Consider the following 17,352-nt stretch of genomic DNA (forward strand, 5'->3'; position numbering starts at 1 on the left):
TCTTTCCGTTGCCTTTGATGCTATAATGCTGTGTAGCTTGAGAACTGCACTTGTATATGTAAATATACATTTAAGGAAAACAAAATCTGTAATTCTGTATATTCCTGACTATACAGAAGAAAATAACATGATGCCAGCTAGGTAAAAAAATACTCTTGGGGTATTTATATCTTCCTGGATTGCTCAGTGGTAGGGATAGGTGGCTGTAAAGAAGCAGGGGTTCGTAAGATTACTAAATCTGTGTGCCATTATTACCATAGAAAATATGTTAGTCCAGTGAACCAGGAGCTTTTTGACTAAAATTACATCCTTTCCTGCATACCAGAATGTAGCCGCCTCTTTTTGTCAGTTATTTACAAAAATTAAAGTACTGGTATGTGTCTACAAATATCCTCTTTACCAGATGATGATCAACTTGCAAGTCTGATAAGATTACAGTAATCTAAGAGTATATTTACTTATAAGTAAATCATACTGAGTTCAGTCAGTTATAACCACATTAAAGAGAGCTTGTGAGGATCAGCCTCCCAAATTTGGTGTTTACCAGGAATGCCTGAGCATTCTTCGTGGAACAAAGCGTATAATCAAGCAAGTAATATAGGACAGTTATCACAGAATCACACTAATACAATAAAACTCCTCCAGGAATGTATTTATTTACATTAAAACACTATTATACAAACTGAAAAAAGACATTTTAGAGGGAAGGCATGCCAAGGCAAACACCCTCTCACCCACTGCTAGTTTTATCTATTGTATTTAAAGAAGAAATTCTATGAATCATGTCTTTTTGCAGACGGAAAAAAACCTAACCCCCCCCCAACCCTCCCACTTGATGGTCATTATTAAAATTATTCCTCCCAAAAGGTAATTTCTCCAAGTAAAACTCTTGCCCAATAGTCTTATTTTTAATTTATTTATGTAACACAGTATAGAAAGCTATCAATTCATAAGCAACAATTCTGTATATTATCCTGCAGAAACATTTGTAGGTTCCCTATAGTTTTTTTGAACCAGCAGGCATTTCTCCCATCCTTCCCCTTCACCCTGCCCTGGTATAAAAGTGCTCATGATTAACAGGAGTGATATTTTTTCTTTTCCTTCCTTCTTTCTTTTTTAGATGAAAAGATACATGGCAAAAAAACTTTACTCCCTCAATGCCTAAAGGTGTGCACATAAAACAGGCACAAAGAAACAAATGTGTATTCCCATGATTTTCTACATCACTAGTGCAGCAGAAGCAACAATCTGTACAATAAAATGCAACTGCAGAGGAAAATAACTCATCTGGAATACTTTCTAAAAAAAATTCCAAAACATTTTGTCTTTAAAATGCATAGTAAGCAGAAAAAGGAAAACTTGGCGAAGAGAAGCAGCTCAATCCCACATACACAAAAAGCATCCCCCATCAATTCTTAAAGTATATTTCAATTAGGACTTTTTTTTTGTTCATCACAAATCACAAGAATAATATACAACTGGCTAAAGGAGCTGTATGATAAATAATCAAGAAATAATCTATTCATGCACTAGTTAAGTACAGCTAACTTTACAGTACACAAAAACATTCATTAATGTAGTGTAAAGACTGAAATGTCAAGAAAGAGAGTACATTACTGATTTTATAATTCAAGTTCAGGCATCTACTTGTGTTACAGCACAGCTGTCAAAAGGCGATAATGAGTAAATAATAAAACATTGTTTTGTTTGCTTATTTCCATATTACTTTCAGCTGAACATCGATGGGCAGTGAAGCAATCACTTTGCTGTCCAATTCATGAGGTTGCTATGGTGTTCTAGTTCTGCATTTGCTCAAAGAACTTGTAGGTTGGATTTTCGTAGCCGTTTTGTTGCATCTTAGAAAGGTGACGTTCCTCTGGTGTCACTGCAGCATCCACCTAGAGCAGGACAAAGGAGACTACAGTCAAAGCCAAACATGGACAAGCCACAATTTTTTTATTTTTTTATTTTTATTTGTCACAACAATATATATAAGCATCACACAAAAAGATTATATAGTATATAAACATATATATGAGGGAATATTAGGAGGTATAAGCATATATATATATATATATATATATAAGAAGAAAAAAAGAAAAACAATAGGACAGGAACGGTAGGCACATTTGTGCTCTTATGCACACCCCTTATGGTCCTCTTAGGAATGGGGTGAGGTCAATAGTAGAAAGTTTTTGGTTAAAGCTTTTGGGATTATGGGAAGAGACCACAGAGTCAGGTAAAGTGTTCCAAGCACTGATAATTCTGTTGCAGAAGTCATATTTTCTGCAATCTAGATTAAAGCGGTTAACATTAAGTTTAAATCTATTGGTTGCTCTTGTATTATTGCAATTAAAGCTGAAGTAGTCTTTAACAGGAAGAACATTACAATAGATGATTCTATGAGTTAAACTTAGGTCTTGTCGAAGGCGACGGAGTTCTAAGTTTTCTAAGCCTAGGATTTCAAATCTGGTGGGATAAGGTATTTTGTTGTTTTCAGAGGAGTGAAGAACTCTTCTTGTAAAATATTTCTGAACACATTCAATTGTACTGATGTCAGAAATGTGGTGAGGGTTCCAGACAGGCGAGCTGTATTCTAGAATTGGTCTTTGTTTGTGGGGCCTTTGGTGCTCTCTGAGCTTAGCTGTTTTACTTGCAGATTTTTGTTACCAAACTAGGTAATATCAGTGCTAGTACGGAGTGGGATTTGCAGTTATTTTATATCTTAGTGGCCATTAATATGTAAAATGACAACAAACCTCATTTCCTACTATCACTGATGATGTTACCTAGTTTGAGAACTACATATCCACAAGAAAACCATCAAGCTCAGAGAGCACCAAGGACCTCACAGTTCAACCCTGAGTTACAAATATTCTTTTCTATTGATACAAATGTTGATTTATTTATTCATTCCCAGCATTAGTATTCCCTGTTGTACAACTATTTGTACAGCTCAAGAAATGCAAAGCTAAATCATTCATTAAAATAATTAAATATGTTAAAATTGCCTTATTAAAATCTTCACCAGCTGCTTGAATGTAACAATGTACATACATTGAATGTACAGCTGTATGACTGTAACTTTTTGTTGCTATCATTAAGGGTTAAATTGTACCCTATGACCATCATTTGTGTTGTAAATGTTGTACCTTGATGAAGGTATTTTTTTCTTTTTCTTTTATGTACACTGAGAGCATATGCACCAAAACAAATTCCTTGTGTGTCCAATCACATTTGGCCAATAAATTCTATTCTATTCTATTGAAGGGCAAAAAGATGGGGGCCAGTCTGCATACAAGATATTTAAATTTTGTCATATAATTGCTTACTTTTTATCATAACACTAATATAGTTTAATCAATTTGTTTATAGTATGGGCTGACATGATACTTTCATAATTTGATAATCTGTCATTGGAAAATAGGGCAAGATGAATAAAAATATTTTAGATGTCCGCTGATAAAACTTAGTTTTAATTAGTAGTTTCTTTTGAACTACTAATTTTCTTTTGAACATTACAAACACTCAAATCACTTAAATGAGGACTGGAAAGCATCAGAGCTGTCATTCACTCTTTTACTTCCCAATAGATGCTATGCAGAAAGACTATACAATCAGTGCTTTGGTTAAACATTCTGTAATTTAATACCTTTAAAATGGCAAGATATACCTTTTTAATACTTAAGGACTACAGAGACAGACAATGTATTTCATGCTGTCATGTGGGTGATATAAGGAAACAACTAAAATTTAAGTGTAAGCATTCTTTTGGAGAACAGGTCTATGTATCCAATGCAGGAATATTAACCTGGAGAAATTGACTCAAACTAAAAATAAGAATATTAAGCATACAGATGACATATCTGGACCCAGCTATTTTGGGAAATTATCGTCCAGTCTCCAACCTTCGCTTTGTGGCGAAAGTTGTAGAGAGTGTGGTTGCATGGCAGCTTCCCCGGTACCTGGATGAAGCTATCTATCTAGACCCGTTCCACTCCGGCTTCCGGTCCGGTCACAGTACGGAGACAGCTTTGGTCGCGTTGGTGGATGACCTCTGGAGGGCCAGGTTGTTCCTCTGCCCTGGTCCTATTAGATCTCTCAGCGGCTTTCGATACCATCGACCATAGTATCCTGCTGCACCGGTTGGAGAGTTTGGGAGTGGGAGGCACCGTTTATCGGTGGTTCTCCTCCTATCTCTCCGACCGGTCGCAGACGGTGTTGACAGGGGAGCAGAGGTCGACTGCGAGGCGCCTTACTTGTGGGGTGCCTCAGGGGTCGATTCTCTCGCCCCTCCTGTTCAACATCTACATGAAACTGCTGGGCGAGGTCATCAGTGGTTTCGGGGTGAGTTATCATCTGTACGCTGATGATACGCAGCTGTACTTTTCCACCCCGGACCACCCCAACGAAGCTGTCGAAGTGCTGTCCCGGTGTCTGGAAGCCGTACGGGTCTGGATGGGGAGAAACAGACTCAAGCTCAATCCCTCCAAGACAGAGTAGCTGTGGATACCGGCATCCCGGTACAGTCAGCTGCAGCCGCAGCTGGCTGTGGGAGGCGAGTTATTGGCCCCGACAGATAGGGTGCGCAACTTGGGTGTCCTCTTGGATGGGCGGCTGTCGTTTGACGATCATTTGGCAGCCGTCTCCAAGAGGGCCTTCCACCAAGTACGCTTGGTGTGCCAGTTGCGCCCCTTCCTTGACCGGGATGCCTTATGCACGATCACTCATGCCCTTGTCACTTCCCGCTTGGATTATTGCAATGCTCTCTACATGGGGCTGCCCTTGAAGTGCACCTGGAGGCTGCAGCTAGTCCAGAACGCAGCTGCACGGGTAGTAGTGGGAGCAACCCGTTGCTCCCATGTAACACCACTCCTGCGCAGTTTGCACTGGCTCCCTGTGGTCTTTTGGGTGCGCTTTAAGATTCTGGTTACCACCTTTAAAGCGCTCCATTGCTTAGGACCCGGGTACTTACGAGACCGCCTGCTGTTACCTTTTGCTTCCCATCGACCCGTACGCTCTCACAGAGAGGGCCTTCTCAGGGTGCCGTCCGCCAAACAATGTCGGCTGGCGGCCCCCAGGAGCAGGGCCTTCTCTGTGGGAGCTCCTACGCTCTGGAACGAGCTTCCCCCTGGTTTACGTCAAGTGCCTGATCTTCGGACTTTTCGCCGTGAGCTGAAAATGCACCTATTTATCCAAGCGGGACTGGCCTAAAATTTTATTGGGGTTATTTATTTTTAATGTTTTAAACTGTTTTAAATTTGGCCACTTATAATATGTTTGTTTTAATTTCTTTTAATGTTTATACTGTGATTTTTACTTGGCTGTACACCGCCCTGAGTCCTTCGGGAGAAGGGCGGTATAAAAATTAAATAAAATAAATAAATAAATAAATATCATACAGGTAGTTAACAACATTCTACTAAATACATAATCTACACAGATGGACAAATCTATTTAGCATTGTCTGCTTCTGAAATAATGCATGGAATAATATTTATCAGTTTCATTTACCTCCACTACACCATGATGGATGGATGTATACTGTTTCTTCTTTAGCATCACTAAAGTGATAACAATGACTGTGGCAATGACGACACCCCCTACCATTAGTCCAATGATGGCACCTTTATTTGAACCTACATCTTCAGCAAAGAATACCTAAACAAAAAAATAATAGGTTATCGTATAAGAAGATAACATGATTTCCAACGCAATTTTTAGCTTTGCAAAATGATGCATATGCAATGACAATCCAATAATTTCTCCAAAGTGAACAAGATTAAATACCTAAATATTGTTTCCTGAAGCAAATCATTACGGTCTGATTCTCATATTTTAAAGGTGCCGGTTTCACCACTGATTTTGTTTGTGAAAAGCCAACAGTGAAAGTCACAAAGCACAATCATGTGACCATGGGATACTGTGATGTCATAACTGCCAGCTGGGTGCCAAGTGCCCAGATCATGTTCACATGTCTGAGGGAGACTGTGCTGGTTGTAAGTACAAGGTCTGGTTATAATTACTATTCATTAAACACTATTGTAATTTTGAGTAGTTGCTAAATGAATGGCGATTAAACAAAACTCACCCGTATTTATAATTTACCCAAAATTTATATACTACATACTTACATAAAAATATAACATAAAATAACATAATGTAACATGTAACATCATAAAGTGTAAGATAATATGGTTTCTCAAAATTCAGATTTCAGTAATCACAGGATAATATCCTAAAGAAATTTATATGAAACAGGTTCATAAACAAATTGTTTAATTTTAGCTAAATTAAACCTAAGAATGGAGACTACACTTGCCAGTTTCTGATGATGTACTTCAAATCCTGAATCATGTCTGTATTCTGCATCCATCTTTAATTCTGAGGTTTCTTCTGTCTTAACATTGGTTAATCCAGAGCCTGAATTAAACCATAAAACCAAGAAATGACTAAAAAACAAACTTTTGAAAATAGTTATATGAACACCATCCATCACAGCTACCAACAGAAAAATATTAAGAAATGCAAATGAAAAATTAAAGAGTGAAAGGTAGAGTTAAACAGTGAAACAAAGAAATAGACTATACAAGTAATTTAGAGACTATAGTGTTCAGAGGAAAAAGAGGCCAGGTAATTAAGTTGGAGCAAGCTTGAAAGCATGAGTCTTAATCTTGGCACTAACTGAGATTGCTGTGCCTGACTCTTTGAATTGGCCCGCTGAGACATCTAATATTAACATCAATAGAGAATCTTGGTTGCAGATAGATAGTGATGTTGATTCATTTCTCAAAGTATAAGTTCAAAATAACATTTGTGGCTCATTGCAAGAAAAGAAGCTATAAATACATACAATTGTAAAATGGTGGTTTATAGGCACTTTAGTCAAAAGTTCATTGCTAATGAATAATAAAATTTATATCCTGATATTTAATTCTGATTTAAATTAGTAATCAGCAATTCTAACTCATGGCTGAATTTTAGCAAGGTTGCCATTTATTTATGTATTTAACTAGGCTTATATAAACCAAATTTGATGTATGTAACATATGTAAAGAATGTTAAAATAGCTGAGCAATGAATAAGCATGGAGTTCCTATCTCAAGCGATAATATAGCCACACATATTTTACTCAACAAGAATCTCAAGCCTTTTTTTCCTCAAAGTTCTGTTGAAATCAAGTTTGACTGCTTTCCTAAATCTCAGTTATGTTGTGGCGACAAGAGACTTCACTGTTTACATGTGATATTTTATCAAAATTTCAGGGGTAAGTATGGTGAAATCTCATGAGATGTAGAAATCTCGTAAGAGAAATGTCTGGATAGTGGACACTCCAGTACCTGGAGGCAGCAGAGTAGAAGAGAAAGAACTAGATAAAATCACAAAATACGAAGATGCACAAATAGAATTAGAATGACTGGCAAAAGAAAGCAAAGAGAACCAATAGTGATATGTACAATCTCAAAACAACTGGAACACCATTTTAACACCATCGCCATTGACAAAATTCCCATCGATCAATTGCAAAAAGCAGCTTTACTTGAAGCAGTTTACATCCTGTGACATACCTTTTAATACCATCAAACAACAACACCTCCCTCTCTCAGTTCTTTGGAAGGACTCAATCAATGGACAAAAACACTAAATCCAGTTTAAACAATCTGGCTGACTGTGTGATGAACCACAACAATGTTATTTACAGCTGTGCTTTTCCTCACGGAAAATACATACTGCTTTTTCTCTCATTTCTTCCTAGATAATCCCTTATATATTACTGCAATATGTTTTAATAAAGCATGCAAATTTGCCAAAGATCTGATGCCACAAAAAGGTTTACAACAGGTTTGCCCATTGAAAAACAATCAAGTCAGGCTCTGGTGGCTTATGCCATAAAATGTATTTGTGTTGAGTGTGAAATTTTGTTACTTGCATAATAGATGGGGAAATAGGGGCATCTGTCAATCTTTAAAGAAGTTTTTTTAAAAAACAATAACCATCACCAGCAGTTCGCAATTTCTTGCTGAGTATCAATATAAATGCTCAACAGTACAAAAGTAACGTGCCTGTATGTGTTCATATCAAAACATTCTGGATGGCAGTAAAGCTTGCAAAAGTTCACACTTTCCATTTTATTCCACTGAGATCAATACATAGCTGCCAGATTAAAAAGAATTTATTTGCTAAATTAATTTCCACTTTTCTGTGCTTATCTAGTAAAAACTAGATGCTTAAGTTTAATAGTGGAGAAGCAGAATCAACAGTGAGTTACTACCTTAATCTGAGCATTATATTCAAGTGATTCTTTAGGGAGTCATACCTATCTAACCACTTCTTTTTCTTCAACAGTTTATTGTTTAAATTACTACTCTGGATGAGGACTGCTGTATACTGTACATGCCATGATGTCCTGAAGGAATAAATCTAATAAATATGAAGTGTAATTAGTGTATTTTGAGATGCAGGTCAGTAAAAAATTTTTTAGAAAATCCACATTTTGAGACAATATTTAGAAGCAACTTTTGAAATTTTACCACTCCTCATTTAGCAACATGTCAGTTAGCAAAATAATAGTTAGTGACCTCTTACAAATTTAATTGTAACTTTCTTTAGAAAATCATTTTTTGAGCAATGCGCACAATTTGTGTACCTGATAAAAAAGCTTTCAGTCTGAAACTTAATCACTCAGCAGCAGTGCTGGCTGGGAGATTCTAATGAACTAATTGAGGTCACATTGCTGAGTTTGTTAAGTAATCTCTCTGCCTTGAGTAAGAGCAAAAAAAGGAAAACAAAAACAGATCAAGCATAGGGCGCTGTAGGACAAGGGTGTCAAACTGGCGGCCCACAGACTGGATGCGTCATGCTTAGGCCATGCCTACCCGGCTCCACAAAGGCAAAAAATGTGATATGTCAGATGACACAATAGAGTTTGACACCTGTGCTGTAGGAGATAACTTTAGCTGAATTAAATGACATGGATCTTCCCAGCTTTCTTTCTCTTTCTTTTCTTTTATTTCCTTCCTTTCCTCTCTTCCCCCCTCACACATACAAACACTCACTTAGCAATGATATCACAATGACAAAGTCAATGGAACAGATTGTAACAGCTAACCCAGGAGAGGACATAGCTTAATGGAATAAATCTGTATAAGAGCTTTCAAACAGTTCAAATTGTCTGTATGATCAATAAAGGTTAATGAATAACAATGTTCAATGTCTTAGCATACAGTCCAACAATAAAAATTAATTATCACAGGATGAGCTTTTTAATAGGGCAGTTTTAAGAACCATATATTTTGCTAGTTAATACACGGTATTTCATTGAGTGAACTGTCCATTTTTTTCTTATCACCCCTGCCCTGAGATATTTTTCCTTGAGAAAACAGACTTCAAAACAATTTTCTTCAGCTTGTAATATATGAGTGATTAAAGTCAAGAAGAATTTACAAAGTTGGCAGCTACGTTTCTGAATAGGTTTCACTGAATATGGAAACAGTCATTTATTTTTAAAACATTTGTAGTGTTAACAGAATTTGAGGTATATATTTTTTTTCAAGAATGGCAAAAATGTCACATTTGGTGTTTGGATATGGAAAAAGACTCTGATAACCTATGTAAAACAGTAAGCAGTTAAACAGGTTCAACCCAATAATCTTTAGAAGAGATCTGTAAGCTGTCTTGTGTAAAGCAAGAGGAATATTCGTGATTATTTATTTTGAACTGTAATTTTCTTTATTTTTAAAACATTTGTAGTGTTAACAGAATTTGAGGTATATATTTTTTTTCAAGAATGGCAAAAATGTCACATTTGGTGTTTGGATATGGAAAAAGACTCTGATAACCTATGTAAAACAGTAAGCAGTTAAAAGCAATTATTTAAACTAGTTGTTGACCTGAGGAAATTGAAGTCCCTCCTCCAAAACTGCACTATTACATATATTTTATTAAGATTTGTTGAACACTTCAGTAGGTCTTTTTATGAAAGAAATAAAATGCAGTTAAACAGGTTCAACCCAATAATCTTTAGAAGAGATCTGTAAGCTGTCTTGTGTAAAGCAAGAGGAATATTCGGTGATTATTTATTTTGAACTGTAATTTTCTTTATTTTTAAAACATTTGTAGTGTTAACAGAATTTGAGGTATATATTTTTTCAAGAATGGCAAAATGTGATATGTCAGATGACACAATAGAGTTTGACACCTGTGCTGTAGGAGATAACTTTAGCTGAATTAAATGACATGGATCTTCCCAGCTTTCTTTCTCTTTCTTTTCTTTTATTTCCTTCCTTTCCTCTCTTCCCCCCTCACACATACAAACACTCACTTAGCAATGATATCACAATGACAAAGTCAATGGAACAGATTGTAACAGCTAACCCAGGAGAGGACATAGCTTAATGGAATAAATCTGTATAAGAGCTTTCAAACAGTTCAAATTGTCTGTATGATCAATAAAGGTTAATGAATAACAATGTTCAATGTCTTAGCATACAGTCCAACAATAAAAATTAATTATCACAGGATGAGCTTTTTAATAGGGCAGTTTTAAGAACCATATATTTTGCTAGTTAATACACGGTATTTCATTGAGTGAACTGTCCATTTTTTTCTTATCACCCCTGCCCTGAGATATTTTTCCTTGAGAAAACAGACTTCAAAACAATTTTCTTCAGCTTGTAATATATGAGTGATTAAAGTCAAGAAGAATTTACAAAGTTGGCAGCTACGTTTCTGAATAGGTTTCACTGAAGATGGAAACAGTCATTTATTTTTAAAACATTTGTAGTGTTAACAGAATTTGAGGTATATATTTTTTTTCAAGAATGGCAAAAATGTCACATTTGGTGTTTGGATATGGAAAAAGACTCTGATAACCTATGTAAAACAGTAAGCAGTTAAAAGCAATTATTTAAACTAGTTGTTGACCTGAGGAAATTGAAGTCCCTCCTCCAAAACTGCACTATTACATATATTTTATTAAGATTTGTTGAACACTTCAGTAGGTCTTTTTATGAAAGAAATAAACAAAAACTTCAAAAACAATTTTCTTCAGCTTGTAATATGAGTGATTAAAGTCAAGAAGAATTTACAAAGTTGGCAGCTACGTTTCTGAATAGGTTTCACTGAAGATGGAAACAGTCATTTATTTTTAAGTGTTGCATTGTGCAACATGATTAATATTAAACTTTTGTTTCATGTGTAAAATTGTATCATGAAATATTACATATTTTGAATATCAAAGTGATGTTGCTGAATGTTAAATACAATACTCAATCATCTAGGCCAAAAGTATTTAAAAGAAGTTAAATCAGGGCAACTGGACTAATATATACTTAATATACTTTGGTCCAGTTGCCCTTATTTAACATTTTTAAATACATAGGAGTAACGATTTCCTAAACCATCCAGTCAGTCACCCCGCTTTTAATTTCATCATATTCTTGATATCTATAATTCATGAGTCAATGGAACAGATTGTAACAGCTAACCCAGGAGAGGACATAGCTTAATGGAATAAATCTGTATAAGAGCTTTCAAACAGTTCAAATTGTCTGTATGATCAATAAAGGTTAATGAATAACAATGTTCAATGTCTTAGCATACAGTCCAACAATAAAAATTAATTATCACAGGATGAGCTTTTTAATAGGGCAGTTTTAAGAACCATATATTTTGCTAGTTAATACACGGTATTTCATTGAGTGAACTGTCCATTTTTTTCTTATCACCCCTGCCCTGAGATATTTTTCCTTGAGAAAACAGACTTCAAAACAATTTTCTTCAGCTTGTAATATATGAGTGATTAAAGTCAAGAAGAATTTACAAAGTTGGCAGCTACGTTTCTGAATAGGTTTCACTGAATATGGAAACAGTCATTTATTTTTAAGTGTTGCATTGTGCAACATGATTAATATTAAACTTTGGTTTGTTTTTGCTTCAAAAGATATTAAGTTTTCTTTCCTTATGGTCTTAACAATACACCCAATGAATGTCTTGTGAACCATAGAACAATGTTATATGTTTATTTTATATGACACTGAGCCCAAATGACTTATTAGTGAACAAGTTATTTTAATGTTTATTATACACCAAAAATAAATGCCTTCAAAAGCCATGAATTTTATACACGTATATCCTCATTTGTGATATATTCCAGTTATGCGCACGTAAGAAGTAGAAAATGCTATTTACCATTGTTTAACTACTTTTAATAACTGTTTTTACTAAAGTAGTGTGATAGGGTGGGTAAATTACGTTACATAGAAACTGAAAGGAAAATTATGAGGCAATCCAGAAAATGTAGCTTAAAATAATATTTGCATTTTGGACTGAATAGATGGCACATTTTAAAGACCATGTATCTTATTAAACTTTTGTTTCATGTGTAAAATTGTATCATGAAATATTACATATTTTGAATATCAAAGTGATGTTGCTGAATGTTAAATACAATACTCAATCATCTAGGCCAAAAGTATTTAAAAGAAGTTAAATCAGGGCAACTGGACTAATATATACTTAATATACTTTGGTCCAGTTGCCCTTATTTAACATTTTTAAATACATAGGAGTAACGATTTCCTAAACCATCCAGTCAGTCACCCCGCTTTTAATTTCATCATATTCTTGATATCTATAATTCATGAGTCAATGGAACAGATTGTAACAGCTAACCCAGGAGAGGACATAGCTTAATGGAATAAATCTGTATAAGAGCTTTCAAACAGTTCAAATTGTCTGTATGATCAATAAAGGTTAATGAATAACAATGTTCAATGTCTTAGCATACAGTCCAACAATAAAAATTAATTATCACAGGATGAGCTTTTTAATAGGGCAGTTTTAAGAACCATATATTTTGCTAGTTAATACACGGTATTTCATTGAGTGAACTGTCCATTTTTTTCTTATCACCCCTGCCCTGAGATATTTTTCCTTGAGAAAACAGACTTCAAAACAATTTTCTTCAGCTTGTAATATATGAGTGATTAAAGTCAAGAAGAATTTACAAAGTTGGCAGCTACGTTTCTGAATAGGTTTCACTGAATATGGAAACAGTCATTTATTTTTAAGTGTTGCATTGTGCAACATGATTAATATTAAACTTTGGTTTGTTTTTGCTTCAAAAGATATTAAGTTTTCTTTCCCTATGGTCTTAACAATACACCCAATGAATGTCTTGTGAACCATAGAACAATATTATATGTTTATTTTATATGACACTGAGCCCAAATGACTTATTAGTGAACAAGTTATTTTAATGTTTATTATACACCAAAAATAAATGCCTTCAAAAGCCATGAATTTTATACACGTATATCCTCATTTGTGATATATTCCAGTTATGCGCACGTAAGAAGTAGAAAATGCTATTTACCATTGTTTAACTACTTTTAATAACTGTTTTTACTAAAGTAGTGTGATAGGGTGGGTAAATTACGTTACATAGAAACTGAAAGGAAAATTATGAGGCAATCCAGAAAATGTAGCTTAAAATAATATTTGCATTTTGGACTGAATAGATGGCACATTTTAAAGACCATGTATCTTATTAAACTTCTGTTTCATGTGTAAAATTGTATCATGAACATTTCAGAGGTAAATCCATGAAATGATGAGGATCGTCTAAACTTGTAAGGAAATTGGCAGTTATCAAAATTGTGAGCAAATGCAGCTTTTCCAATTTTCACAAAAATTAGAAAGTAAAAGAGTAACTGGAATTCTTGCACTATAATCTTAATTTTTCTAGTAAGTACACTAATCAGGACCTTAAGGTATGTTCCTTGGATTGTTTTCTGCTAGGATGTTGAAGGACCAGATGCATCTATAGAGCACTGCACACCAGAACAACTAGACACAAGAACAGTTTTTTCCCAAAGGCCATCACTCTGCTAAACAAATAATTCCCTCAACACTGTCAAACTATTTACTAAATCTGCACTACTATTAATCTTCTCATCGTTCCCATCACCAATCTCTTTCCACTTATGACTGTATGACTGTAACTTTGTTGCTATCAAGGGTTAAATTGCAACCCACGACCATCATTTGTGTTGTAAATGTACCTTTGATGAAGGTATTTTTTTTCTTTTTCTTTTATGTACACTGAGAGCATATGCACCAAAACAAATTCCTTGTGTGTCCAATCACACTTGGCCAATAAATTCTATTCTATTCTATTCTATTCTATTCTATTCTATTCTATTCTATTCTATTCTATTCTATTCTATTCTATTCTATCTAGGAGGATCCCCAAAACATGGCTCTATATCTAGGAAAGTTGTCTTATCCAGCATATCACATGATATCACATCTCAAGTTAAGTAAATTACCTCTGAGATATACCTAATTCAAACCAAGTAGATTATTCAGTCAGTATCTTCATGTAACGTTACATACACAGGAGAGAAAGAGGATCCTGCAGCACTACAAGTTGGTTAGTGCTGGACAGCCACATATCAATAGCTTTTAAGTAGTGGTCAAAGCCTGTCCCATGTACTACCATTGACTGGTATGTTCAGACAGGAAGGAGAGAAATACTATAATATATTGCCCACAAATTCCAATGTTTAACATGTAATCCAGAAGGATTTCACAGTAGATGGTATCAAAGGAACTGAAGAGATCTAAAAGGACCAGAGGACTGTACTACCCTTATCCATATTCTAATGCAAGCCATCCAGGAGGGAAATCAAGGTGGCTTCTGTCCATTCTCAGTTATGAATCGTGACTTCAATTCTAAATAAACCATTACCTATAGGGTGAACCATTACCTTTAGGGTGATCTGGTGCTTCGCTAGTCTTTAAACAACTTTTTTTTAAAAAAAGTTGGGAGTCACATTGTTATTATTAAGAATTGCTAATTTTAGGAAGGGGATGAATGACCATAAATTTCAAGGCAGCAGGCGTAATGCCTTTCATAAGAGAAGTATTAACAACTTCTTGGATCCAACTGCTCATCTCTTTGTAGTTTCCTGAAAAAGCTAGACCAGGCACAAGTTATAGCACATACGTGACTACCTATTTCCTTGCATTCACAAGCCAAAGTTAAATCTCAGGTAACCATTTGTGGTTGTAAAATTTTATTATTTATTTATTTATTTATTTATTTATTCAAATTTATATACCGCCCTATCTCCCGAAGGACTCAGGGCGGTGTACAGGCATTTAAAAGACATATAAATACAATATAAAACAATTAAAAAACTGATTCTAAAAAGCCCGTAAATTTAGAATTAAAATATCAAATAAAACCCAATTTAAAACCAATAATTTAAAATCTAGCTCAGCCCTGCACAATTAAATAAATACGTTTTAAGCCCGGCGGAAGGTCCGAGGTCCGAGCTGGCGAAGTCGGGGTAGTTCATTCCAGAGGTGGGGGCCCCACAGAAGGCCCTTCCCTGGGTGTCGCCAGGCGACATTGCCGCGCCCGGCGGCACCCTGAGAGACCCTCTCTGTGAGGCGCCGGGTCGGTGAGAGATATTCGGTAGCAGTAGGCGGTCCCGTAAGTAACCCGGCCCAATGCCATGGGCGCTTTAAAGGTGGTCACCAAAACCTTGAAGCGCACCGGAAAGCCACAGGTAGCCAGTGCAGCCTCGCGGGATGGGTGTTATCACGGGAGCCACGGGGGCTCCATCTATCACCAGCGCAGCCGCATTCTGGACTAACTGCAGCCTCGGATGCCCTTCAAGGAGCCCCATGTGAGAGCATTGCAGTAATCCAGGCGAGGCGTCACGAGTGCGTGGTGACCGTGCATAGGGCATCCCGGTCCAGAAAGGCGCAACTGGCGTACCAGGCGAACCTGGTAGACGCTCTCCTGGAGCGGCCGTCAAATGGTCTTCTAGAGACAGCCGTTCATCCAGGAGGGCGCCTAAGTTGCGGACCCTTTCCATCGGGGCCAATGACTCGCCACCGATGGTCAGCAGCGGATCTAGCTGACTGTATCGGGATGCGGCATCCACAGCCACTCTGTCTTGGAGGATTGAGCTTGAGCCTATTTCTCCCCATCCAGACCCGTCGGCCTCCAGACACCGGGACAGCACTTGATAACCGTTGGGGTGGTCCGGTGTGAAAAGTACAGCTGGGTGTCATCCGCATACAGCTGGTACTTCACACGAAACCACTGATGATCTCACCCAGCGGCTTCATGTAGATGTTAAACAGAAGGCGAGAGGATCGATCCCTGCGGCACCCACAAGTGAGGTGGTTGTTAAGTGAGTCATTCCCAATTCTACAATATGTTTTGCCCCAATTGTTGAAGAACCATTTTAGCTGTTAAGTGAATCATATGTCTGTTAAGTGAATCCAGCTTTCCCCATTGTCTTAGCTTGTCAGAAGCCAGTTGAGAAGATTGCAAATGGCAATCTTGTGACCCTGGTAGGTTGCAACCACTGTAAATAGATGTTGGTTGCCAAGCCCATTAATTTTGATCACATAGCTGTGGGGAAGCTGCAATGGGCATAAATGTGAGGACTGGTCCTAAGTCACTTTGTCAGTACTATTGTAACTTCAAATGGTCGCTAAATGAATGGTTGTAAGTCGAGCACTACCTGTGTGTGCTTTCATCTTGTTGATCTATTAATTTTCATTCCATATTGCTAGTTGGGCAGCCATATCAACTGATAAAATAAATAAATAATCACAGGTTAACGCAAGTTTACTTAAAACAGGGGTGTCAAACTGGATTTCTTCAAAGGCTGGATCAGCACTGCAGTCCTCCTCCATGGACCGGGGGGAGGGGAGACACGGGCCAGATGCCTCCTGCAGCACCTTGCCAGCCAAAATGGGGGGTCGTAAACAGCTCCCCAGTGCCTTGTTTTTACCCTCCATTGCCTCCTGCAGCACTCTGCCAGCCATTTTTGGTCGTTTTTCAGCCCATTTTTGGCCTGTTTTTGACCAGCAGTGTGCTGCAGGAAGCAATGGAGGGTGAAAACAAGGCATGGAGGGGCGGGGCGCACACAGCCTATTTTAGCTGCCAGAGGCACCATGGGTCAGTCCTTTGATATTTCCAGGCTGGCCCCACAGGCCGGATTTAAGCACCCCATGGGCTGGATCCAGCCTGCGGGTCTTGAGTTTGACACTCCTGATTTACAACATAAAATTGGAATACAGAACCCTTCAAATCAGTGGTGATTTTATTATTCATCTGCAGGCTGAGAATTGGATAAGTAAGAAGAAAAGCTTCTTCTTATGAATTGTGGGATTTATAGTCTCAATCTGTGAAAGCTTTTGTACTCGTGTTTTGTCTTTCTGAGCTGTCAACAGAAAATATTTTTTGACTGCAATTTTAGGCAGTGCCATCCATTAAAATCTTGACAGAGTGGAAAACCTGATTTTTTTTGCAGAGGATTCAAA

General features: G+C 36.8%; 1 protein-coding gene across 3 annotated transcripts in view; it reads right to left on the reverse strand.

The window, feature by feature from the left end:
* Positions 1 to 635: 635 nt before the first annotated feature.
* APP (amyloid beta precursor protein) overlaps positions 636 to 17,352 on the reverse strand; it is a 113,549-nt gene continuing 96,832 nt past the window's right edge. For all 3 annotated transcript variants that reach the window (XM_058186748.1, XM_058186747.1, XM_058186746.1), the window contains 3 exons: positions 6,323 to 6,423; positions 5,515 to 5,661; positions 636 to 1,898 (listed from right to left, as the gene is read on the reverse strand). In XM_058186748.1, coding sequence (XP_058042731.1) covers positions 1,797 to 1,898; positions 5,515 to 5,661; positions 6,323 to 6,423 — 350 coding nt within the window. In that variant the 3' untranslated portion in view covers positions 636 to 1,796. The remainder of the gene's footprint in view (positions 1,899 to 5,514; positions 5,662 to 6,322; positions 6,424 to 17,352) is intronic.

Source organism: Ahaetulla prasina, chromosome 5 (assembly GCF_028640845.1).
Source record: "Ahaetulla prasina isolate Xishuangbanna chromosome 5, ASM2864084v1, whole genome shotgun sequence".
NCBI lineage: Eukaryota > Metazoa > Chordata > Lepidosauria > Squamata > Colubridae > Ahaetulla > Ahaetulla prasina.